Raw genomic sequence first — 23,972 nt, 5'->3', positions numbered from 1 at the left:
GAAGGTGATTCTTTTTTTTTTTTATTGGCAACCAATGAAGCGATCTCAGAGAAGGTGAGATTGATTCCCATGGTTTTTTTCCAGTTACCAGTCGAGCGGCCGTATTTGGTATTAGTGCTCCATCATTGGTATTACTGGGAGTAATAGTGCCGCATCATTGGTATTAGTGGGAGGATTAGTGCGCCATCATTTGTATTAGGGGAAGGAATAATGCCCCATTGTTGGTGTCAGTGGAAGGAATAGTGCCCCATTGTTGGTGTCAGTGGAAGGAATAGTGCCCCATTGTTGGTGTCAGTGGAAGGAATAGTGCCCCTTCATTTTATCAAACAGGATGAATGCAAGCAAAGGGCAACACTGGTGTAAGCAATAAAAACCAGGCAGATATTCAGACACTTTTTCAATTTAACAAAAAAAAAGGCTGAAGTTTAAGCTCTAAATGGTCAGTCCACCAAATACTTCAGTTTCTGATAGATGCTGAAGAGTTAACCGACTGACAATATCAGATATTTCTTGGAAAATCTACTAGTGAGATCTCTGCGCTGAGTCGGCAAGTCTGCACACCTGCTGTAGTCATTATGAGCAGTTTCCACTCTCCCGGACATTTTTACATTTTATAATATGAAGAATGTAGCAGGAGGAACATGGGACACGATGTTCTTCTTCAGTTTTTGGCAATAAAACCTGAAAACTGATTGGTTTCTATCATAGGTGTGCGCAGCCTATTGCATTAGGGTGTGCACCCCAAAGCCCAAGCACACACTACCGATCGCTCACGGTGTTCATTCAGAAAGGGAAGGGACGGGTAAATTACATATTTACTGGCCCCTTCCCCACTCCTAAAACATCCCAGCAGCAACAGTCAATAGGAGAGGAGGGAAGCTGGCAGCGCTTCATGGGGAAAGATGGGAGCCAGGGCAGTAGAGGGAATCTGTGCTGCACAGGGTAATTAGGGTGTGCCTGGGCACACCTGGCACACCCTGTGCGCACGCCTATGGTTTCTATGCAGAGTTGCACCACATTTTGCACTCTCCAGCTTTAGTAAATAACCCCCAATGCTGGAAGGGGGAACACTTAAAACTTTCAGGTGGACATGAACATAAGCAGGGATACAGGGGCGGACTGAACATTTGGGCCCCCGGGCACTGCCCGGGGGCCCCATCAGGGTTGCCAGCCTCAGTAAAACCAGGGACAGTATGTAAAAATATGTGTTTTTTTTACATCTGTCCCTGAAATGTCCCTTACTGACATCCTTTTGGTTTAAAAATCCCAAGATTATAGCTGCCCCGCCTCTCCAGTACCTTTTCAGTGTGTGTGTGTGTATGTGTATTTTGTGTGTCTGTACACTGTGTGTGTATACTGTGTATGCATACTATATGTGTGTGTGTATACTGTGTGGCCCCATAATCTCCTATTTCCCGGGGCACCCATAATCTCCTATTGCCCGGGGGCCCCATAATCTCCTATTGCCCGGGGGCCCCATGAGTTGTCAGTATGTCCCTGCAGGGATAATGACATCTTGCTATAGGGGTATCCAAGACTAGGGATGAGCCGAACACCGTCCCCCCCCCCCCCCGTTCGGTTCGCACCAGAACCTTCGAACGGACCGAACGTTCACGCGAACATTTAGAACCCCATTGACATCTATGGGACTCGAACGTTCGAATTCAAAAGTGCTCATTTTAAAGCCTAATATGCAAGTTATTGTCGTAAAACGTCTTTGAGAACCCGGGTCTTGCCCCAGGGAACATGTATCAATGGAAAAAAAGTTTTAAAAAACGGTAGTTTTTTTCAGGACTCCTGAAAAAACAACTGTTTTTAAAACTTTTTTTCCATTGATACATGTTCCCTGGGCAAGACCCGGGTTCTCAAAGACGTTTTCACAGGCATACTATAGACACTCAGCAGGTACAATATTCAATCACTTAACATCCGCCCGCCGTCATTTGACGGCGGGCGGAATGCTCTATTTTTCCGACAGGACGTCATATGACGTCCTGTCATTTAAAGCTTCCAGGGCGCGCGCGCGCACCCGTCGCGTCACTGGGAACACAGTGCCATCGCGGCCGCCGGGCACCCGCGATTGCCCAGTAACTGAGCAGGGACGTGGAGCTCTGTGTGTAAACACAGAGCTCCACGTCCTGTCAGGGAGAGGAGACCGATCTGTGTCCCTTGTACATAGGGACATAGATCGGTCACCTCCCCCAGTCACCCCCCTCCCCCCACATTTAGAACACACCCAGGATACACATTTAAACCGCCCCCTAGTGGTTAACCCCTTCCCTGCCAGTCACATTTATACAGTAATCAATGCATATTTATAGCACTGTTCACTGTATAAATGTGAAAGGTCCCAAAAATGTGTCAAAAGTGTCCGATGTGTCCGCTATAATGTCGAAGTCCCGAAAAAAACGCAGATCGCCGCCATTCCTAGTAAAAAAAAAAAATTTAAAAAAAAATCATTATGTCCCCTATTTTGTAGGCAATATAACTTTTGCGCAAACCAGGTTATTGCGATTTTTTTTTTTTACCAAAAATATGTAGAAGAATACGTATCGGCCTAAACTAAGAAAAAAATATGTATTTTTTTCCAAAAAATTGGATATTTATTATAGCAAAAAGTAAAAAATATTGTGTTTTTTTTTTTTTAAATTGGCGCTCTTTTTTTGTTCATAGCCCAAAAAATAAAAACCGCACAGGCGATCAAATACCACCAAAAGAAAAAAAGGACGTAAATTTTGTTTGGGAGCCACGTCGCATGACCGCACAATTGTCAGTTAAAGCGACGCAGTGCCGGAAGCTAAAATCTCGTATGTGCACAGTAGGCAAGTGGTTAAAGTAATTTTTCATTTTTTTTTTTTCTTTTTAATTTAAGCATCGTTAAAATCACTGCTCCTGAATCTTTAGGTGCAAACTACACAGCACATGGCCAGTACACACCAAGTAGCTTTAGGTGCAAACTACAGAGGACACAGGCAATAAACCACATAAGAATACTGCAGCTAGCACAATCACCTGCCTGCCAGTAAATTAGGAAGAGCTGATCTAGCTAAACTATACAGTGTATAAATATATGAACAACACCTGGGATGTATATATATCCTCTACACACTGTAACATTGACTGACTAAAATGACACTCTCTCTGTCCTCTCTAAACCACCGCAACACACTACACAAGGCCGACCTGCAGGCGGCCTTTTATAGTGTGGGGCGTGTACTAAACCCCCTGAGCCATAATTCGCCAAAGCCACCCTGGCTTTGGCCAATTATGGCTCTCCGTTTTTTGCAAGCTGTGATTGGCCAAGCATGCGGGTCATAGTGCATGCTTGGCCAATCATCAGCCAGTGATGCCGCAGTGAATTATGGTCTGTGAAACGTAACTCGAATTTGGCGCGAACAACCCGTTTTGCTCGTATTTCGACGAACGATCGAACATACGATGTTCGAGTCGAACATGAGTTTGACTCGAATACGAAGCTCATCCCTATCCAAGACATATTGGAGGTTGACTCAGACCACCAGTTGCTACCTGTAATTAAAATACCACTTTTGGCTGAACTACATTTTTAATACTGAATAATTTGTTTCCCGCATGACCCAATCATGATTCTCACTAGCTTTATCCAGACTGGAGCTCTATTGTAACCAGTATTTGTCACCAAGCACAGATGACATGGATGGCGCCCTTATAATGTATAATACTCCATGCATCACTGGTATAGTACCTTTGATCATAACGGTTACCTTCCAACATTTCACCCTCATTAAAGTCAGATAAATGTAAGGCAGCTTCTCCCAGCCATGACAACCATCAATTTTATATTCTAGAAATGTAAATACAGATACGCACGCCATTCTGCCATATTGACTTTAAAGCATCTCAGGTTAATGAATTGATCCCGGGGGAAAACCTTCCACCTTGACTAATCTCCAGATGTTTCTACTTTAGACTTTACAGAACTTCCCCAAGACGGATCAAACTTGAGAGAACTTCATCTTCACCGTCACTCTGATGTTTCATCATTTTTCATAATTAGATTGTTTATCTAGAAAATTCAGCCAAGGCCACGGTTCCTGATTAAAATGTATCCATTTATAATGTTTGATTACAATGGATGATATGGCACGTTTCAGTGTTTACTGTGTATGAGGTTTACACTGCGACGGCTTCGCTGATTGTGTATATTCTGTCAGGGTGGGATGGGTGGTCTCAGCAGGCAAGTGTTAATGAGGCGTAATATTGGAATATATACCTATACAATTAGGTAGATTCAGTAAGATTTAGGCCGACTTATCAGTAGATAAGCCGGCCTAACTCAGAATCTACGCCGACCTATGTTTAAGCGTATGCTCAAACAGAGATACGCTTAAACATATCTAAGATACGACGGCTTGCTCCGTCGTATCTTAGATTGCAATTTTTCGGATGGCCGCTAGGTGGCGCTTCCATTGCAGTCGGCGTAGATTATGTAAATGAGTTTGTACGCTGATTCACGAACGTACGCCCGGCCGCCGCAGTCGAATTACGCCGTTTCCGTAAGGCCTTAGGAGGCCTAAAGTTATTCCACCTATTAGGTGGAATAACAATGTTAAAGTATGGCCGCCGTTCCCGCCGCGAGGTTCGAATTTTTAACGTCATTTGCGTAAGTCGTCCGCGAATCGGGAGTTACGTCGTTTACGTCCACGTCGAAATCAATAGGCCCGTACGGCGTACTTAGCCGCAATGCGCACTGGGAAATGTAGGCGCCCGGCGCATGGGCAGTAGCCAAAAAACGTCAAAAACGTGAGGTCAAGCCTCATTGCCATTAAACACGCCCCCATCCAACCCATTTGAATTAGGCGCCCTTACGCCCGCCGCGTTTACACTACGCCGCCCCAAGTAAGGAGGCAAGTGCTTTGAGAATCATGTACTTGCCTCTCTTACTTAAGGCGGCGTAGTGTAAACACGCTAGGCTACGCCGACCTAAAATTGCGCGCCCCTACCTGAATCTACCCGAAGGTGAGTATATATATCCTTATAGTCAAATATCTTAAAGAGTTAGTTCACCTTTACATCACCTTTCCAAAAATTACCTGTGTATTCCAGCTTCTCTAGTATATTAAAAAAAACTGTCTAGAGCAGTGGTTCTTAACCTTGTTGAAGGTACTGAACCCCACCAGTTTCATATGCGCATTCACCGAACCCTTCTTAATTGGAAAAATAAAATATGATTTTGCGTGTGATGGGAACAGTGGCTGCGTGTGATGGGAACAGTGGCTGCGTTTGATGGGCACAGTGGCTGCGTTTGATGGGCACAGTGGCTGCGTGTGATGGGCACAGTGGCTGCGTTTGATGGGCACAGTGGCTGCGTGTGATGGGCACAGTGGCTGCGTTTGATGGGCACAGTGGCTGCGTGTGATGGGAACAGTGGCTGCGTGTGATGGGAACAGTGGCTGCGTTTGATGGGCACAGTGGCTGCGTGTGATGGGCACAGTGGCTGCGTTTGATGGGCACAGTGGCTGCGTTTGATGGGCACAGTGGCTGCGTGTGATGGGAACAGTGGCTGCGTGTGATGGGAACAGTGGCTGCGTGTGATGAGCACAGTGGCTGCGTGTGATGAGCACAGTGGCTGCGTTTGATGGGCACAGTGGCTGCGTGTGATGGGCACAGTGGCTGCGTTTGATGGGCACAGTGGCTGCGTTTGATGGGCACAGTGGCTGCGTGTGATGGGCACAGTGGCTGCGTTTGATGGGCACAGTGGCTGCGTGTGATGGGCACAGTGGCTGCATGTGATGGGCACAGTGGCGACAATTGATGGCACAGAGGCTACATGTGATGGCATAGTGAGGCTGCAATTTATATATATATATATATTTTTTTCTAGTCAGAGAAGGCTCATTTAAAATAACACAAAAACATTTTTTTTTATCTGCCATTTTATATTAACCACTTGCCCACCGGGCCTATTCTGGCACTTCTCTCCTTCATGTGAAAATCAAAATTTTTTTGCTAGAAAATTAATCAGAACCCCCAAACATTATATATTTTTTTTTAGCAGACATCCTAGGGAATAAAATGGCAGTCATTGCAATACTTTTTGTCACACCGTATTTGCGCAGCGGTCTTACAAGCGCACTTTTTTTGGGAAAAAATCACTTTTTTTAATTAAAAAATAAGACAACAATAATTTTTGCCCAATTTTTTTATATATTGTGATAGATAATGTTACGCTAAGTAAAATGATACCCAACATGACACGCTTAAAAATTGCGCCCGCTCGTGGCATGGCGTCAAACTTTTACCCTTAAAAATCTCGATAGGCGACGTTTAAAAAATTCTACAGGTTGCTTTTTTTGAGCTACAGAGTAGGTCTAGAATTATTGCTCTTGCTCTAACGATCGCGGCGATACCTCACTTGTGTGGTTTGAACACCGTTTTCATATGCGGGTGCTACTCGCGTATGCGTTCGCTTCTGCGTGCAAGCTCGTCGGGACGGGGCGTTTTTAAAAAAAAAATTTTTGTTTTCTTATTTATTTTTATTTATTTTTATAATTTTTTACACTGAAATAAAAAAATAAAAATTATCACTTTTATTCCTATTACAAGGAATGTAAACATCCCTTGTAATAGAAAAAAGCATGACAGGTCCTCTTAAATATGAGATCTGGGGTCAAAAAGACCTCAGATCTCATATTTAGGCTTAAATGCAAAAAAAGAAAAAAAAAATTAAACTGTCATTTTTTTAAATGACAGAAAAAAAAAATGTTGCTTTAAGAGGCTGGGCGGGACTGACGTTTTGACGTCACTTCCGCCCAGCAGAGCTATGGGGGACGGGCGAAGGAGATTTTTCCTTCAGTCTCGTCCCCAGTCACTTGCCGAACGGACCCGATCGCCTCCGCCGCTACCCACGGCTACGGTAAGCGGCGGAGGTCGCGGGAGAGCGGCGGGAGCCCCTCTCCCGCCACCGATAACGGCGATCTCGCGGCAAATCCGCCGCGGAGACCGCCGTTATCGTTTACAGGACCGTCGGCACTAAAGATGTATACCTCGGTTGTGGCAGCAGCTGCTGCCGTTACCTAGATATACATCTTTAAAAACAGGACGTCTTTTAGACATGGGGCGGTGGGCAAGTGGTTAATAAAGTGCTGGTCACCTCACCTCAGTCAGCCTCCTCCCCTCCCCCCCAATCCAGCCATTTAATTACAGTATATGCTCTTAACAGGTTCTACTTACTTTTAAACAAGTTCAGTAGTCTTTTTTAGCACACTGTCTGCTAGGTTCAAATTCCACTAGTCAGGCAGGCTCCTCGAGACTAGTCCTTGCCTCTCTAGCTCGTCACAGGCAGCGCCGACACATAGCTCTCTGCGCAGCGCTCCGAGTCCCCCCCCCTTCCGGCCGTGAGTGGAGTGATGTCACGCCGCTGGAAGGGACCAAGAGACTCCTTCATAGGGGGAGTAAACAGGCTGCAGCAGACAGGAAAGGGAGCCGGAAGGTGACGGTCCCGGATGCAGGAGTGCACTCGGCACACAATTTGTACAGTGCCGCTGGCCGCGGCCGCGGCAGAGCTTCACCTGCGGCTGCGCCCCCCCTCCTATACGAAATGGTATCGCCCAGGGCACCCGTCCGCCCCTGCATTGTACCGGCGGCCCTGTGTGACCTCTGCCGAACCCGATCGAACCCGATCGCCGCTGGAGTCCCGCGATCGGTCCCCGGAGCTGAAGAACGGGGAGAGCTGTGTGTAAACACAGCTTCCCTGTTCTTCACTGTGGCGCCGTCATTGATCGTGTGTTCCCTTTTATAGGGGGACACAATCAATGACGTCACACCTACAGCTACACCCCCCCTACAGTTAGAAACACATATGAGGTCACACTTAACCCCTTCAGCGCCCCCTTGTGGTTAACTCCCAAACTGCAATTGTCATTTTCACAGTAAACAATGCATTTTTAATGCATTTTTTTCTGTGAAAATGACAATGGTCCCAAAAATGTGTCAAAATTGTCCGAAGTGTCCGCCATAATGTCGCAGTCATGAAAAAAATCGCTGGTCGCCGCCATTAGTAGTAAAAAAAAAAAATTAATACAAATTCAATAAAACTATCCCCTATTTTGTAAACGCTATAAATTTTGCGCAAACCAATAGATAAACGCTTATTGCAATTTTTTTTAATCAAAAATATGTAGAAGAATACGTATCGGCCTAAACTGAGGAAAAAAAAAATTTAGATATATTTTTGGGGGCTATTTATTACAGCAAAAAGTCAAAAATATTGAATTTTTTCAAAATTGTCGCTCTATTTTTGGTTATAGCGCAAAAAAATAAAAACCGCAGAGGTCATCATATACCACCAAAGGAAAGCTCTATTTGTGGGGGAAAAAGGACGCCAATTTTGTTTGGGAGCCACGTCGCACGACCGCGCAATTGTCAGTTAAAGCGACGCAGTGCCGAATCGCAAAAACTGGCCAGATCCTTTAGCTGCCTAAAGGTCCGGGTCTTAAGTGGTTAAAGTGGCACTCAATGTGGCAATAAAAAAGTAGAAAATCACAAGGATCCTACCGCAAGCCTTTGGATGGAATCAATAAGCACACGTATTACATACATTAAGCAGCCAACATGTGGATATCATTTCACCGACATAATCATTTCTTTCTTTCTCCTCGGCTTAAATGTCCGCGGCTGTGTCTGCCCGGGGGGGACGCGCTTATTTGACAATCCCCATCACAAAGTGAAGATCGAGGAGATTTAGCAGGTTAGGTTAACGCTTTTTTTTTTTTTTTTACAGTGTTACCCTAGATATTGTAGCGCTGCTGGTCCATGATTATGTGGTAGAAAAAAGTAAACTTATATCTATATATTTATCTATATTAAAAACACAAATGAATAAAAACAAAACAATGTAGATCGTACGTAGATTATCCGCAATATGGCTTCTGTGTAATGTCAGAAACAGTAGAATGTGGTCACTTTGCCATGTTTCACCAGAATGACTTACGCCACATACACACGATTGGATTTTCCGTTGGAGAAAAATCAGATGTTTTTTCCGACAGAATTCCGCTCAAGCTTGTCTTGTGTACACACGGTCACACCAAATTCTGACCGCCGAGAATGCGGTGACGTACAACACTACGTCGAGCCGAGAAAAATTAAGTTCAATGCTTTCGAGCATGCGTCCCAGTACAGCCCTTCAGCTCCCGGATGTCTTATCATCTGAACGTAGTGGGCTACGTCCCTTGGATAAGACTGACGGCCGTCTCAGCCAATCAGGTTCACTGATTCTGGTTATCAGTAACTTGATTGGCTGAAGCGTCATCGAGGACGGCAGAAGACATCGAGGGACCGTGGAAGGAGGATGGTGAACCCCAAAAAGGTAAGTGCCGGGCGGGGGGGGGGGGCAATCTGACTGGCAGCATTTTACAGGGCACAGTGGGGACAATTGATGTGGGCAAAGTGGGGACAATTGATGTGGGCACAGTGGGGGACAATTGATGTGGGCACAGAGGGGACAATTGATGTGGGCACAGTGGCGACAACTGATGTGGGCACAGTGGGGACAACTGATGTGGGCACAGTGGGGACAACTGATGTGGGCACAGTGGGGACAATTGATGTGGGCACAGTGGCGACAATTGATGTGGGCACAGTGGCGACAATTGATGTGGGCACAGTGGCGACAATTGATGTGGGCACAGTGGGGACAATTGATGTGGGCACAGTGGGGACAATTGATGTGGGCACAGTGGGGACAATTGTTGTGGGCACAGTGGGGACAATTGTTGTGGGCACAGTGGCGACAATTGATGTGGGCACAGTGGCGACAATTGATGGCATGGCACAGTGGCTGCGTTTGATGGCACAGTGGCTGCGTTTGGCATGGCACAGTGGTGACAATTGATGGGCACAGTGGTGACAATTGATGTGGGCACAGTGGGGACAATTGATGTGGGCACAGTGGGGACAATTGATGTGGGCACAGTGGCGACAATTGATGTGGGCACAGTGGTAAAAATTGATGGCATTGCACAGTGGCTGCGTTTGATGGCACAGAGGCTGCGTTTGGCATGGCACAGTGGTGACAATTGATGGGCACAGTGGTGACAATTGATGGCACAGTGGTGACAATTGATGGCACAGTGGCGACACTGCCATCAATTGCTTGCTCTGCCACTCCAGTGCTTGCTTCTGGGTCCTGAGCCAAGCGGCTGTACTGCTGTATTCTGAACACAGGAGGTTGAAAAATGCTTGCCATTTTCTGAATAAATGCAAAGCATTCCCTGATTGGATGTTATGTTAATGCCAATCTTGCCACCTCATCCAATCAGATTCCAAAGCAATCTCTGAATGGCACCCATGCAAAGCAGCCAACCTCCTGTGTTCATAATACAGTAGGGCAGCCACTTGGCATGGGACCCAGAAGCAAGTAGAGATCACTAGGGTAACAGTGTCTACTTCAGTGGTCTCCATCTTCCAGGGGCATCATCCAGGGATGCCTGTGGTTTTTTTGTACCTTGTAAGTGCAATTTTACTTTTAATAAAAGGGATAATATTCAGTAGACAGAGAGAACAGGAGAGTCAGGACGCCCTCTACATTGCAGATAGAGAAATGAGCTGCTTGTTAGTGGGCGTCCTGACTCTCCCATAGTCCAAGGGAGGGGGCGAGCACGACACTCCACACCAGGGAGAAAGCTTCGCATTACTGGGTGGAGTTACAGACAGAGGAACAGGAAGTGAGGATTTCTCAGAAGAAATAAGGACATTTAAAAGCAAAATGGAAGGATGAGGTAAGTGAAGGAGGACTTTACTAAGGTAAAGGAAGCTATTTAGGGAAAATAATTACCTTTACAACCCCTTTAATCTAAAATACAATTAAAATGAATTAAAAATGTATATAAATATGTAGGAAGACAATCAACCCACCAGATTGGACTCAGATGGCTGATGATACTTCTCTGTCCCCATCCTGACCAGACCATCATTGTATAGAAATATCCTTAGCGGATCGCAGGAAGTGACCAGGATGTAAATCCGCAAGTCAAACTTGTATCCTTCCAGCAAGAACGGTTTGTCGAGATATTCTTGAACAATCAGATGATCTTGCGCCTGGAGCTTCTCTCCATTTCGTATCAGAGAAATGCTGGAAATAAAAGACAAGAAATGTAATTACGTGATATTTCTCTATTGCATTTCACAATCTGAAGAAAGACTTTAAGGGGTTGATTTACTAAAGGTAAACAGTCTGTGCACTGCAAGTGCAGTCGCTGTAGATCCAAAGGGGAACATGCAACAAAAGAAAAAACAGCATTTTAGCTTGCACATGATTGGATGATAGAAATCAGCAGAGCTTCCTCTCATTTCAGATCCCCCCCCCCCCCCCCAGATCTAGAGCAACTGCACTTCCAGGTGCACTTGTAGTGTGCAGTATATTTGCCTTTAGTACCTTGTGTCAGATGAAAATACAGTAAAACCTTGGTTTGAGAGTAACTTGGTTTTGAGAGCGTTTTGCAAGACAAGCAAAATGGGAAAAAAAATGTACTTGATATACAAGCGATGTCTTGATATAAGAGTAACGTCATGTCACAACAGAGTATAAAAGAGCAGAGAAGCACCTCTAAGGCCCCATACACACGATAGAATCCATCCGCAGATAAATCCCAGCAAATGGGTTTCTGCGGATAGATCCTATGGTGTGTACACGCCAGCGGATCTGTTTCCGCGGAGAAATCTCCTCTGGGATGGATTCCAGCAGATCGGATATTTGCTGACATGCACAACAAATCCATCTGCTGGAGTCCATCCCAACGGATGGATCCGCTCGTCTGTACAGACTTACCGGATCCATCCGTCCAAAGGGATTCCCCGCACGCGTCGTAATGATTTGACGCATGCGTGGAATTCCTTATATGACAGCGTCGCGCCGTCGCCGCGTCATAATCGCGGCGACGGCGCGACACGTCATCGCCAGAGGATTTCCGCGCGGATTTCAATGCGATGGTGTGTACACTCCATCGCATCGAAATCTGCGGAAATCTTTGAGAGGATTTATCCGTGGAAACGGTCCGCTGGACCGTATCCGCGGATAAATTCTCTCGTGTGTATGGGGCCTAAGTGTAGCAATATGGTTAAATTTAATGAAGGTACAACATTTAGCAACTCACATGGTTGATGATTAACCACTTAGGCCCCGTACTCACGACCAAACATGTCTGCTGAAACTGGTCCGCGGACCAGTTTCAGCAGACATGTTTGGCCGTGTGTAGGCCCGAGCGGACCATTTTCGGGCGGATCGGACAGGTTTCCAGCGGACAACTGTTTCCTGGACTTGCTTTAAAACAGTCCACTGGAAACCTGTCCGCCCGGACATGTACGGTCATCTGTACAGACCTACCGTACATGTCCTGCCGCCCGCCATCCCTCGCATGCGTCGAATGACTTCGACGCATGCGTGGAAGCCTTTTAAAGGCAGGCCGCCCACGTCGCCGCGTCATTGTCGCGGCCACACCACGTCATGGACGCGGCGACACCGCGGACACGCCCCGCGTATTGTTTACGCGCGGACCTCTGTTCGATGGTGTGTACGGCCATCGAACAGAAGTCCCCGGGCAGTCCCCGGCCAGACATGTCCGATGAAAACGGTCCGCGGACCGGTTTCATCGGACATGTCTGCTCGTGAGTACTCGGCCTTAAGGACCGCCTCCTGCACATTTACGTTGGCAGAATGCCATGGCTGGGCACATGCACGTACAGGTATGTCCTGTGCTAGTACCCAGCCCTGGGTTGCCTGAAGCTCCGGGACCGCGGGACCCGCGGACCCGATCGCCGCTGGAGTCCCGCCATCGGTCCCCGGAGCTGAAGAACGGGGGGAGGTGTGTGTAAACACTGCTTCCCCGTTCTTCACTGTGGCGGCTGCATCGATCGTGTGATCCCTTTTTGTAGGGATACACAATCTATGATGCCACACCTACAGCCACACCCCCCTACAGTTGTAAACACACATGAGGTCACACATAACCCCATCAGCGCCCCCTTGTGGTTAACTCCCAAACTGCAACTGTCATTTTCACAATAAACAATGCATTTTAAATGCATTTTTTGCTGTGAAAATGACAATGGTCCCAAAAATGTGTCAAAATTGTCCGAAGTGTCCGCCATAATGTCGCAGTCACGAAAAAAATCGCTGATTGCCGCCATTAGTAGTAAAACATTTTTTTTTTACAAAAATGCAATAAAACTATCCCCTATTTTGTAAATGCTATACATTTTGCGCAAACCAACCGATAAACGCTCATTGCGATTTTTTTTTTACCAAAAATAGGTAGAAGAATACGTATCGGCCTAAACTGAGGAAAAAATTTTTTTTTTTATATATATATATTTTTGGGGGATATTTATTATAGCAAAAAGTAAAAAATATTGCATTTTTTTTTCAAAATTGTCGCTCTATTTTTGTTTCTAGCGCAAAAAATAAAAACTGCAGAGGTGATCAAATACCACCAAAAGAAAGCTCTATTTGTGGGGAAAAAAGGACGCCAATTCTGTTTGGAAGCCACGTCGCACGACCAAGCAATTGTCAGTTAAAGCGACGCAGTGCCGAATCACAAAAACTGGCCGGGTCCTTTAGCTGCCTAAAGGTCCGGGGGCCAGATTCATGTAGATCAGCGGATCTTTAGATCCGCTCGATCTACGTGTTTTACGATCCGCCGGTGCAATTTAGCGAGGCTAGTGCAGTATTCATCAAGCACTTACCTCGAAAATTGCATCGTCGGATTGTAACTCCCCCAGCGGAATGCAAATTCCGCGGCTAGGGGGAGTGAACAATTTAAATCAGGCGCGTTCCCGCGCCGATTTAACTGCGCATGCGCCGCCGGCGAAATTTCCCCGTGCGCATGCTCCAAATGACGTCGCTAGGACGTCATTGTTTGCGGCGGCTACGTCAATTGCGGCCATCCGTATTCACGATCGACTTACGCAAACGACGTAAAAATTGTAATCTCGGCGCGGGAACGACGGCCATACATAACATTAGCTACCCCTCATATAGCAGGGGTAGCTATCCGCCGGAAAAAGCCGAACGCAAACGACGTTAAAAAAAAGCGACGGGCGGGCGTACGGACTTGAATCGGCGGTTCTCCTCATTTGCATATCCGACGCGGAAAAAAAAGCGACGACACCTAGCGGCCGGCGGGAGATTGCAGCCTAAGATTCGACTGGTGTAAGTCACTTACACCAGTCGGATCTAAGGGAGATCTATGAGGAATCTGATTCTATGAAGGAGATCAGGAGATCCGCCGTCGTATCTCTTTGATGAATCTGCCCCACGGTCTTAAGTGGTTAAATGTCCTTATTAAAAGTCAGCAGCTGCAGTATTTAAAGTAGGGTATTTAGAGTACACATGATCGGATAATCCAAATTTTTTAAAGCATGCTATCCAACATTTGTTGCCAGAAAATCCGACAACAATTGTCCGATGGAGCATACAAACGGTCGGATTTTCTGACAACAGCCTGCCATCACACATTTGTTGTCGGAAAATCAGATTGTGTGTACGGGCCTTAAAGCTAGCCACGTGAATATTAACTTGCTCATTAATTAAGCACTTATTTTTTTATACAGAGTGATACTGGTTGTGACCTATGATAAGACAGAATGCATTGTGCGCCAATATCCCGTCATAAAAACCAAAGTAATGGGAGATTACCCGTGACCCATTGCCCCATTGGCAGGTTTGATAATAAAGGTTTTCTGTTTCCGCTTCTTCTTTAATTCTTTCACATAGTTTTGGTACTGAGTGTATTCAGCTGGGAATATCCAGGTGCGTGGAATAAAGCTGTATTCATGAGGCTGACACTTGATCATTCTGAAAGACACAACCCACATAGCCGATCTAATACAACTCAACATAGTCACATGGAAGAGAAAAATATGCTATAGAGGGATTTGTGAAAGCTGTACTGTCAGCAGTCTAAGGACCCTTTCACACTTGTGCGACTTGTCCTGCGACTTGGGAGTGCATGACGGTAAAAAGTCAATCGGCCACAACTCAAGACCCAGCCTGTCACCCAGTCGGCTGTTGATAGAAGAATCACAGGATTCAAAAATGCAGGAACAAAATAATAAAAAGCGAGAAAAATCGCAAGAAAAAAATCTCCAGAGTACAGGACTCCAGAGTGCCTGACCTCTCCTGTCATTAGGCAGGAAAAAACTAAGGCTGCTAGAGCAGGGTGTGGGTTATACTCGGGGGGCCACGCCCCCTGGGAGGAGCTGCGCTGAGGAATGTGTTGTTAACACTTAAAGTGCTTTTTTTCTGCCTATACTCTCCTAAAGGGAAGCGGATATAACCCTACTGTCAAAGGATGCTGTGTCTGTCTATGAACGGAAGAGAAATCTAGTTGATTTGATGAGTTTCCTCCACCCCAATCCTTTATTTTCTATGAACAATTATTCACTGAATGATAGGAAAACACGTTACACTCTGATAGTAAAACCTATTTTAGATCTACCAACAAGTACAGTTCCTTGACAAAGTATTCACACCTCTTGAAATTTTCCATATTTTGTCATGTTACAGCCCCAACCTAAAAAGTAAGGCCTCGTACACACGATAGGTAAACCAGAGGACAACGGTCTGAAGGACCGTTTTCATCGGTCAAAACCGATCGTGTGTGGGCCCCATAGGTTATTTAACCATAGGTTAAAAAAAAAGCCAACGTGCTTTAAAATTAACCTATGGATTCCTAACCGATTGTTAACAAATCCACGCATGCTCAGAATCAAGTCGACGCATGCTTGGAAGCATTAAACTTTGTTTTTTTCAGCACGTCCTTGTGTTTTACGTCACCGTGTTCTGACACGATCGGTTATTTAACCTATGGTGTGTAGGCGTGATGGACCATCAGTGAGCTTCATCGGTTAACCTATGACAACGGTCCTTCAGACCATTGTCCTCTGGTTAACTATCCTGTGTACGAGGCTTTAATGTTATTTATTGGGATTTTATGTGATAGGCCAACACAGAATGGCACATAATTGTAAATAAAAGTGGAAGGAAAATGATAAATGGTTTTCAATTTATTTTACAAATAAACATCTGAAAAGTGTGGCATACATTTGTATTCAGCCCCCTTTACTCTGATACCCCTAACTAAAGTAGTGAAACCAATTGAACAAAGAAGTGGCGGCACACTGAAACTCCAAAATCGCTTGATGAGGCTTTATTGTCAGAAATGTCAGATGAACACAGGAACAGCAGTTACAGCAGTTGATGCATTTCACAAGCGATGGTTTGCTTGTTTGGAAGTGACGCGGTAACTCCGTGGAAAAGCACAGGCCCTAGTCCTAGAGCGGTGCCAATCAAATAACAGAGGCATAACAACAATATGGATAAATGAGACTCGTGAAAGCAATATGGTGCAATCGATTGCGCCACAGGGCAGACCTAAACAGGGCAAATTAAGTGTCACGTCTGCAGTCATGGGATTGCACAGGCGTCACGGTTCCCATGGTGCGCTGTGTCCGGCGCCCGAATACAGTGCACATAGTGCAAAGGACCTTTTTTTTTGGCCCATTTTTTTTAAAGGGCCCACCCTGAACACACCATCCCCACCTCGAAAAATGGTGGTGGCAGCATCATGTTGTGGGGATGATTTTTTTCAGCAGGGACAGGGGAGCTGGTCAGAGTTGATGGGAAGATGGATGGAGCCAAATACAGGGCAATCTTAGAAGAAAACCTGCTAGAGTCTGCAAAAGACTTGAGACTGGGGCAGAGGTTCACCTTCCAGCAGGACAATGACCCTAAACATACAGCCAGAACTACAATGGAATGGTTTAGATCAAAGCATGTTCATGTGTTAGAATGGCCCAGTCAAAGTCCAGACCTAAATCCATTTGAAAATTTGTAGCAAGTCTTGAAAATTGCTGTTCACAGACGCTCTCCATCCAATATGACATAACTTGAGCTATTTTGCAACGAAGAATGGGCAAAAATGCCCCTCTCTAGATGTGCAAAGCTGGTAGAGACATCCCCAAAAAGACTTGCAGCTGTAATTGCAGAGAAAGGAGGTTCTACAAAGTATTGACTCCGGGGGGCTGAATACAAATGTACCCCCCACACTTTGTAAAACATGTTGAAAACCATTTATCATTTTCCTTCCACTTCACAATTATGTGCCACTTTGTGTTGGTCTATCACATGAAATCCCAATAAAATACATTTACCTTTTTGGTTGTAACATTACAAAATGTGAAAATTTCAAGGGGTATGAATACTTTTTCAAGGCACTGTATGTAGTGCAAGGGGCCCCTGATTGGAAAAATAATGAATAGTTTAGGTAGGTCCTCATATTACACAGTTTTGATAAAACCAAGGTCATTTTTATGTATTTTTTAAAACTGTTTCGTAAATTAAAAAAAAAAACACTATAGTTAGCCCAATTTTTTGGCATAATGTAAAAAATGGTTACACTGAGTAAATAGATAACCAACATGTCACGCTTTAAAATTGCGCACACTCGTGGAATGGCGCCAAACTTCGGTACTTAAAAATCTTCGTCGCTTACATTTTTTTTTACACGTTACTTGTTTAGAGTTACAGAGGAGGTCTTGGGCTAGAATTGTTGCTCGAGATTGTTTTTTTTTTTTTGTTTTGTTTTTATCACTTTTACTCCTATTACAAGGAAGGAATGTAAACATTCCTTGTAATAGGAATAGGGCATGGCAGGTTCTCTTTACAGACAGATCCGGGGTCTATAAGTCCCCACATCTCACCTCTAACCTGGAAAGACTGGAAAGACTCAGATCAAAAAAAGTGATCTCAGCCTTTCCTGTTAGAAAAACCATCAGTGTTTAAACCTGCCGAGGCCAAACGTGACATCATAACGTCGCGCCCGGCCTCCGAAGTCATAGAGACTGCCAGGGACCATCTGGTCCTCGGTCAGCTCTATGGTAAACTTCTGTTGCCGGCTGATTCATTCTCTGGCTCGCTGATCGCACGGGCGAGCTGGTAGAAGCCCAGGAGGGTGGCGCCCCCTGCCACACCGCCTGTAAAAACAATCAAGCAGCTGAATAGCCACTATGAATGTTTTTAGGGTAGGCAGAAAAAAATAAAAAAGATATCTGAATGATGCCTGCAGCTGCAAGTATCATTCAGATATCCCCACTCAAAGCCCAGAATGTCGTATGACGTAAAGAGGGCGGGAAGTGGTTAAGAAAACATTATTGTAATTTTCTTTTAAAGTGGTTGTAAACCCTTTACAACCACTTTTACCTACAGGTAAGCCTAAATTAAGGCTTACCTGTAGGTGCTCGAAATATCTCCTAAACCTCCACGGTTTAGGAGATATTTACAAAAGAGACAGGCGCCGATGTCTAAGGCGCATGCGCCGTAGACAACGACGCAGGCGCACTTTAGAAACAGCGATCGTGCTGTTAGTAAAGGAGATCGTGCTGTGACTGGCGGCTCCCAAGTGACGTCATCTCGGCTCTGTGATTGGCCGGAGCCGCGATACCAGGAAGGAAGAGGGTGAAAGATAGACGCTTCATGGAACAGGGGACAGCATTGACATTGCAAGCTTCGGTTTCAGGTAAGTGACACATAATGGCCTACTATACAATGCATAGTAGCCCATTATGCTTTACCTTTGCAGGGAAACAACGAGGAAGTAAAACCCATCAGGGTTTACTTCCTCTTTAAGATCAAGTCAATCTTATTTTTATCCGTTATCTGGGCCTTCTAACGACATGGGGCCCATAGGCCGGGTGCCTATTCTGTCTTTTCAGTAATCCGCCACTGGCTTTAATAATGTAACCATACACTTATAATCGATTGAATCTGGGGTGTTATATTGGGTGGGGGCTGCAAAGCAGTGGTAAGAAAACACCAGTTTGTCATGGCCGCCTACACACTCATCCTACTCAACTGACATGACATCAGCATAGGAGACTCACTTGGTCATGTTTCTTGAAAGGCAGTCCTTCCGGCAGATCTCTCCCATCCCTGGGAAATGGTTAATCCTCTGAAATGATAAGGAGAAGAAAACACTGGTGAATAATATATGAGCAGCCTTCTTCAACAAGGTGTGTAGTAAACCTTAGTGCCCACTCAGAAATCCACTTCCACCGACCTTTTTACAATTTCCCTATCATCATTGCTTTGTAGTAATGTGTATCTAACCAAAGAACAACACATTTAATATATTGCAACTTACCATTATTTAGGTCAGGTGGCTTTTTTTTTTACTTTATTTTCACCTGGTGCTCCTGCCAGTAACACATTTCCTGTCCTCGGGTGACAACACTCACCCTAGGACACCTTATATCTATGGAGGAGAAGTGTTGTCACCTTATGCTTGATTTGGACTAGAGAACACAGGGCCAGATTCACATAGAACTGAGGCAGCGTAACGTATCGTAGATACGTTACACCGCCGCAAGTTTTAATCGCAAGTGCCTGATTCACAAAGCACTTGCGATGAAAACTACGCTGGCGGCCTCCGGCGCAAGGCGGGCCAATTCAAATGGGCGTGTGCCATTTAAATTAGGCGCGCTCCCGCGCCGGACCTACTGCGCATGCTCCGTTTCCTAACTCCCGCCGTGACGTCATTTTTTCGAGCGGCGACGTGCGTAGCGTACTTCCGTATTCCCGGACGTCTTACGCAAACGACGTTGATTTTTAAATTTCGACGCGGGAACGACAGCCATACTTTAGACAGCAATACGTTTGCTGACTAAAGTTAGGGCACCAAAAAAAAATGGTGTCCGTCGTGGATCGCCGTAACTCCTAATTTGCATACCCGACGTTGGTTTACGACGCAAAATCACCCCATCGGCGGCCGCGGTACTGCATCCTAAGATCCGACAGTGTAAAACTATTACACCTGTCGGATCTTATGGCTATCTATGAGTAACTGATTCTATGAATCAGTCGCATAGATAGAAACAGAGATACGACGGCGTATCAGGAGATACGCCGTCGTATCTCTTTTGTGAATCTGGCCCACAGTTCTTACAGTAGTTCACAGACGAGAACTGGGACAGCTTATAACATTGCTTGAGTTTTTAGTTTAGTGCACAGAAAAAAAAAAATGGCCTAATATGGCCACCACTTCCAAGATCCTCGTGATTAAGTCCTGTACACTTGGGTGCCTCAGAAATGAGTTCACACTTGTGGGAGACGCGGTGCACCTCTACTGTAAAGCCAACCAAACAATAGATTTCTGCACATTCCCTGAGCTGCAGAGAGCCTTAGGGCTTCCCTTAGGTCTCCCTGCTCCTCCTCACCCTTTTAATTCTTTTGTTGGATTCATCCTCAAGTGCCAGAAGTGACAATACGAGGATAAAATAAAATAAATATATATGTTCAGTCCCCCTTCTTACCCTGGGGATAAATGCATGAGTTACTTTTGGCACATGCAGTAAATGCTTGCTGTCCTTTCCATACCTGATAATTCCTGAGCTCTGCAATCTTCTCATGTTGTACGGCACAATCACTCCAGATGAGATACGCCGTTTCGTCATCATCCCGACTTTTCACAAAATGCATCTCTTCAGTTATCTGACGGACTGTGAGAAGCAGGGAACAATATGGAAAGGCCTTAAAACAATCTTAACCACTTAAGACCCGGACCAAAATGCAGGTAAAGGACCCGGACAGTTTTTGCGATTTGGCACTGCGTTGATTAACTGACAATTGCGCGGTCGTGCGACGTAGCTCCCAAACAAAATTGGCGTCTTTTTTTTCCCCCATAAATAGAGCTTTCCTTTGGTGGTATTTTATCACCTCTGCGGTTTTTATTTTTTGCACTATAAACAAAAATAGAGCGACAATTTTGAAAAAAATGCAATATTTTATCCTTTTTGCTATAATAAATATCCCCCAAAATATATTAAAAAAACGTTTTTTTTTCCTCAGTTTAGGCCGATACATATTCTTCTACATATTTTTCGTAAAAAAAAAAATCGCAATAAGCGTTTATCGATTGGTTTGCACAAAATGTATAGTGTTTACAAAATAGGGGATAGTTTTATTGCATTTTTATTAATATTTTTTTTTTTACTACTAATGGCGGCGATCAGCGATTTTTTTTCTTTTCGTGACTGCGACATTATGGCGGACACTTCGGACATTTTTGACACATTTTTGGGACAATTGTCATTTTCACAGCAAAAAATTCTATAAAAATGGATTGTTTACTGTGAAAATGACAATTGCAGTTTGGGAGTTAACCACTAGAGGGCGCTGAAGGGGTTAAGTGTGACCTCATATGTGTTTCTAACTGTAGGGGGGTGGGGCTGGAAGTGTGACATCATTGATCGTGTTTCCCTATATCAGGGAACAGACGATCAATGACAGCGCCACAGTGAAGAACGGGGAAGCTGTGTTTACACACAGCTCTCCTCGTTCTTCAGCTCTGGGGAACGATCGCGGGGCTCCGGCGGCGATCGGGTTCGCGGAACTTCAGACCGGGTCGCAGGCGCGTGCCCGCGACCCACAGCTGTGCACTTAAAGAGGACGTACAGGTACGTGTTTTTTCCCAGTCATGCCATTCTGCCGACGTATATGTGCAGGAGGCGGTCCTTAAGTGGTTAAAGTCAACTCTAGGGTCAAAGCTAAACTCCGGGAATTAACTTTTTTTGGTATGATCCAGCCTGGCACAGATAGACGAGGTGGAGAGGACAGCAGCTGACATCCTGATATCCACCTCATCCAATCAGAGAATGTCTTGTAGTCATTGAAAATAGTACAAAGCGTTCCATAAATGGCAGCAGTGCCGTGTGGGCAACCTCTGAGGTATATGTATGTGTGCGCCATAATCTATTTTGTTCTGTTTGCGGTCTTATAGCAGCACCTTGAATGTAAACGCATTTTTAGGGTGTGCCCCCCAAGTCTGTTGTTTCTATATTGTAAAGTTTGTCTCCCATGGTTGAGATGCAGGACCTTTCATTCTATGAATAGCACCGCTGCGTGAAACCCCGTACAGGTACAGGATTCCTTTAAGAGCCGATGCACGGTGTGGGACCCGATGCGTGTGGGCGGCGGTCACAATCGTGTGCATGAGCGCCAGCACCGGGATTTGTGTGTGTACACACAAATCCTTGTGCTGTCAGAGGACAGGAGACATGTCGTTTGTTCCTAGTAAGTAGGAACAGCAAAATGTCTCCTCTCCTACTCAGTCCTATCCCCCCACAGTTAGAACACACTGAGGGAACACACATTTAACCCCTTGATTGCCCCTAGTGTTAACTCCTTCCCCACCAGTGTCATTTACACAGTAATCAGTGCATTTTTATAGCACTAATCCCTGTATAAATGTCAATGGTCCCAAAAATGTGTCAAAAGTGTTTTGACCTGTTCCGCCGCAATACCGCTAAAAATCGCAGATCACTGCCATTACTAGTAAAAATATTGGGTATATTAGGTGAGAGACTATGGGCCAGATTCACAGAGTAAGTACGACGGCGTATCTACTGAAACGCCGGCGTACTTTCAAATTTCCCGCGTCGTATCTTTAGTTTGAATCCCCAAACCAAGATACAACGGCATTTGGGTAAGATCCGACAGGCGTAAGGCTTCGTACGCCTTCGGATCTTAGATGCAATACTTCCGCGCCCGCTGGGTGGAGTTTGCGTCGTTTTCCACGTCGGGTATGCAAATTAGCGATTTACGACAATCCACGAACGTATGCGCGGCCGTCGCATTTTCTAACGTCGTCTGTAGTCGGCTTTTTCCGGCGTATAGTTAAAGCTGGTATTTTGCGGCGTATAGATAGAATTGCCATGTTAAGTATGGCCGTCGTTCCCGCGTCAAAATTTGAATTTTTTATTTTTTTTCGTAAGTCGTCCGTGAATAGGGATGGACGTAACTCACGTCTAAGTTCAAAAAATGACGTTGTTGCGACGACATTTCGCGCAAAGCACGGCGGGAAATTTCTGGACGACGCATGCGCAGTTCATTCGGCGTGGGGACGCGCTTCATTTAAATGAAACCCGCCCCCTGATCGCCGATTTGAATTCCGCCGCCAGAAATACACTACGCCGCCGTAACTTACGGCGCAAAATCGCTGAGGATTCGAAATTCCGCCAGGTAAGGTACGGCGGCGTAGCGTATCTCTGATACGCTGCGCGGATCCAATTCTCTCTGGATCTGGCCCTATGTCCAACTACCAGTCATTTCTACAGCCGAATTGAAAAAAAAAGGGACACCCACATGCCCTTACCGATCTCATATTTAGTTCCAGAAACGTTTGCTGTGATGATTCCATTTTTCCTCTTCTTTCTGATCTTTCTCCTGTTGGAGCCATTGGACTGATAAGGCAAAGCTGAACCTAAGGACAAGCTGGATGACGCATGGCGATCTTACAAAAATAAATAAAATATAGTTAGTGTTCAATTTTTCAACCATTATGTCAATTACCTGGTACTTGCCCACTGACAGGTGCAAGTTAAAGGGAACATGGATCAGATATGGGAGCTACCATTGCTTAATTCTTTTTAAAACGGACCTTGCAGTAGGGTTTACACCTTCTAATTGATTCACTAAAACTGTAGAGTGAAAATCTGGTGCAGCTCTGTATAGAAACCAATCAGCTTCCAGGTTCTACTATCAACGCTTAAAGCGGGATTTTACCCAAAAGGGGAAGTTCCACTTATTTACTTCCTTCCCCCTCCTCTGCCACATTTGGCACTTTTTGGTGGGGAGCGGGTACCTGGCTTTGATAGGTACCCACTTTTACTTCCTGTCCTCCCCCGCCTTTCCCTGCAATCTTCTGGGACACATCACAGGTCCCAGAAGACTACGGGACTATTTAGAAGGGGCAGTGCAGCTCGTGCATGCGCAGTAGGAAACTGTCTGTGAAGCTGCACGGCTTTCCTTCCTGTTTCCCTTGCTTGAGATGCCTGCGCCTGCTCCCGAAGCCAATTGAAGAATCGGCTCTGGTGAGGACATCACTGGATCCCTGTACAGGTAAGTGTCCTTATATTAAAAGTCAGCAGCTACAGTATTT

General features: G+C 45.3%; 1 protein-coding gene across 2 annotated transcripts in view; it reads right to left on the bottom strand.

The window, feature by feature from the left end:
- Positions 1-23,972, bottom strand: part of TTLL7 (tubulin tyrosine ligase like 7) — a 245,472-nt gene that overhangs the window by 176,449 nt on the left and 45,051 nt on the right. For both annotated transcript variants that reach the window (XM_040360594.1, XM_040360595.1), the window contains exons 3-7: positions 23,187-23,324; positions 20,411-20,532; positions 18,919-18,986; positions 14,675-14,833; positions 10,897-11,113 (exon numbers count right to left, since the gene is read on the bottom strand). In XM_040360594.1, the coding sequence (XP_040216528.1) occupies positions 10,897-11,113; positions 14,675-14,833; positions 18,919-18,986; positions 20,411-20,532; positions 23,187-23,324 (704 nt within the window). The remainder of the gene's footprint in view (positions 1-10,896; positions 11,114-14,674; positions 14,834-18,918; positions 18,987-20,410; positions 20,533-23,186; positions 23,325-23,972) is intronic.

Source organism: Rana temporaria, chromosome 7, assembly GCF_905171775.1.
Source record: "Rana temporaria chromosome 7, aRanTem1.1, whole genome shotgun sequence".
NCBI classification, from domain to species: Eukaryota; Metazoa; Chordata; class Amphibia; order Anura; family Ranidae; genus Rana; species Rana temporaria.
Note: the sequence above shows the minus strand (reverse complement) of the source record. Positions and strands in the feature narration are given on the sequence as shown.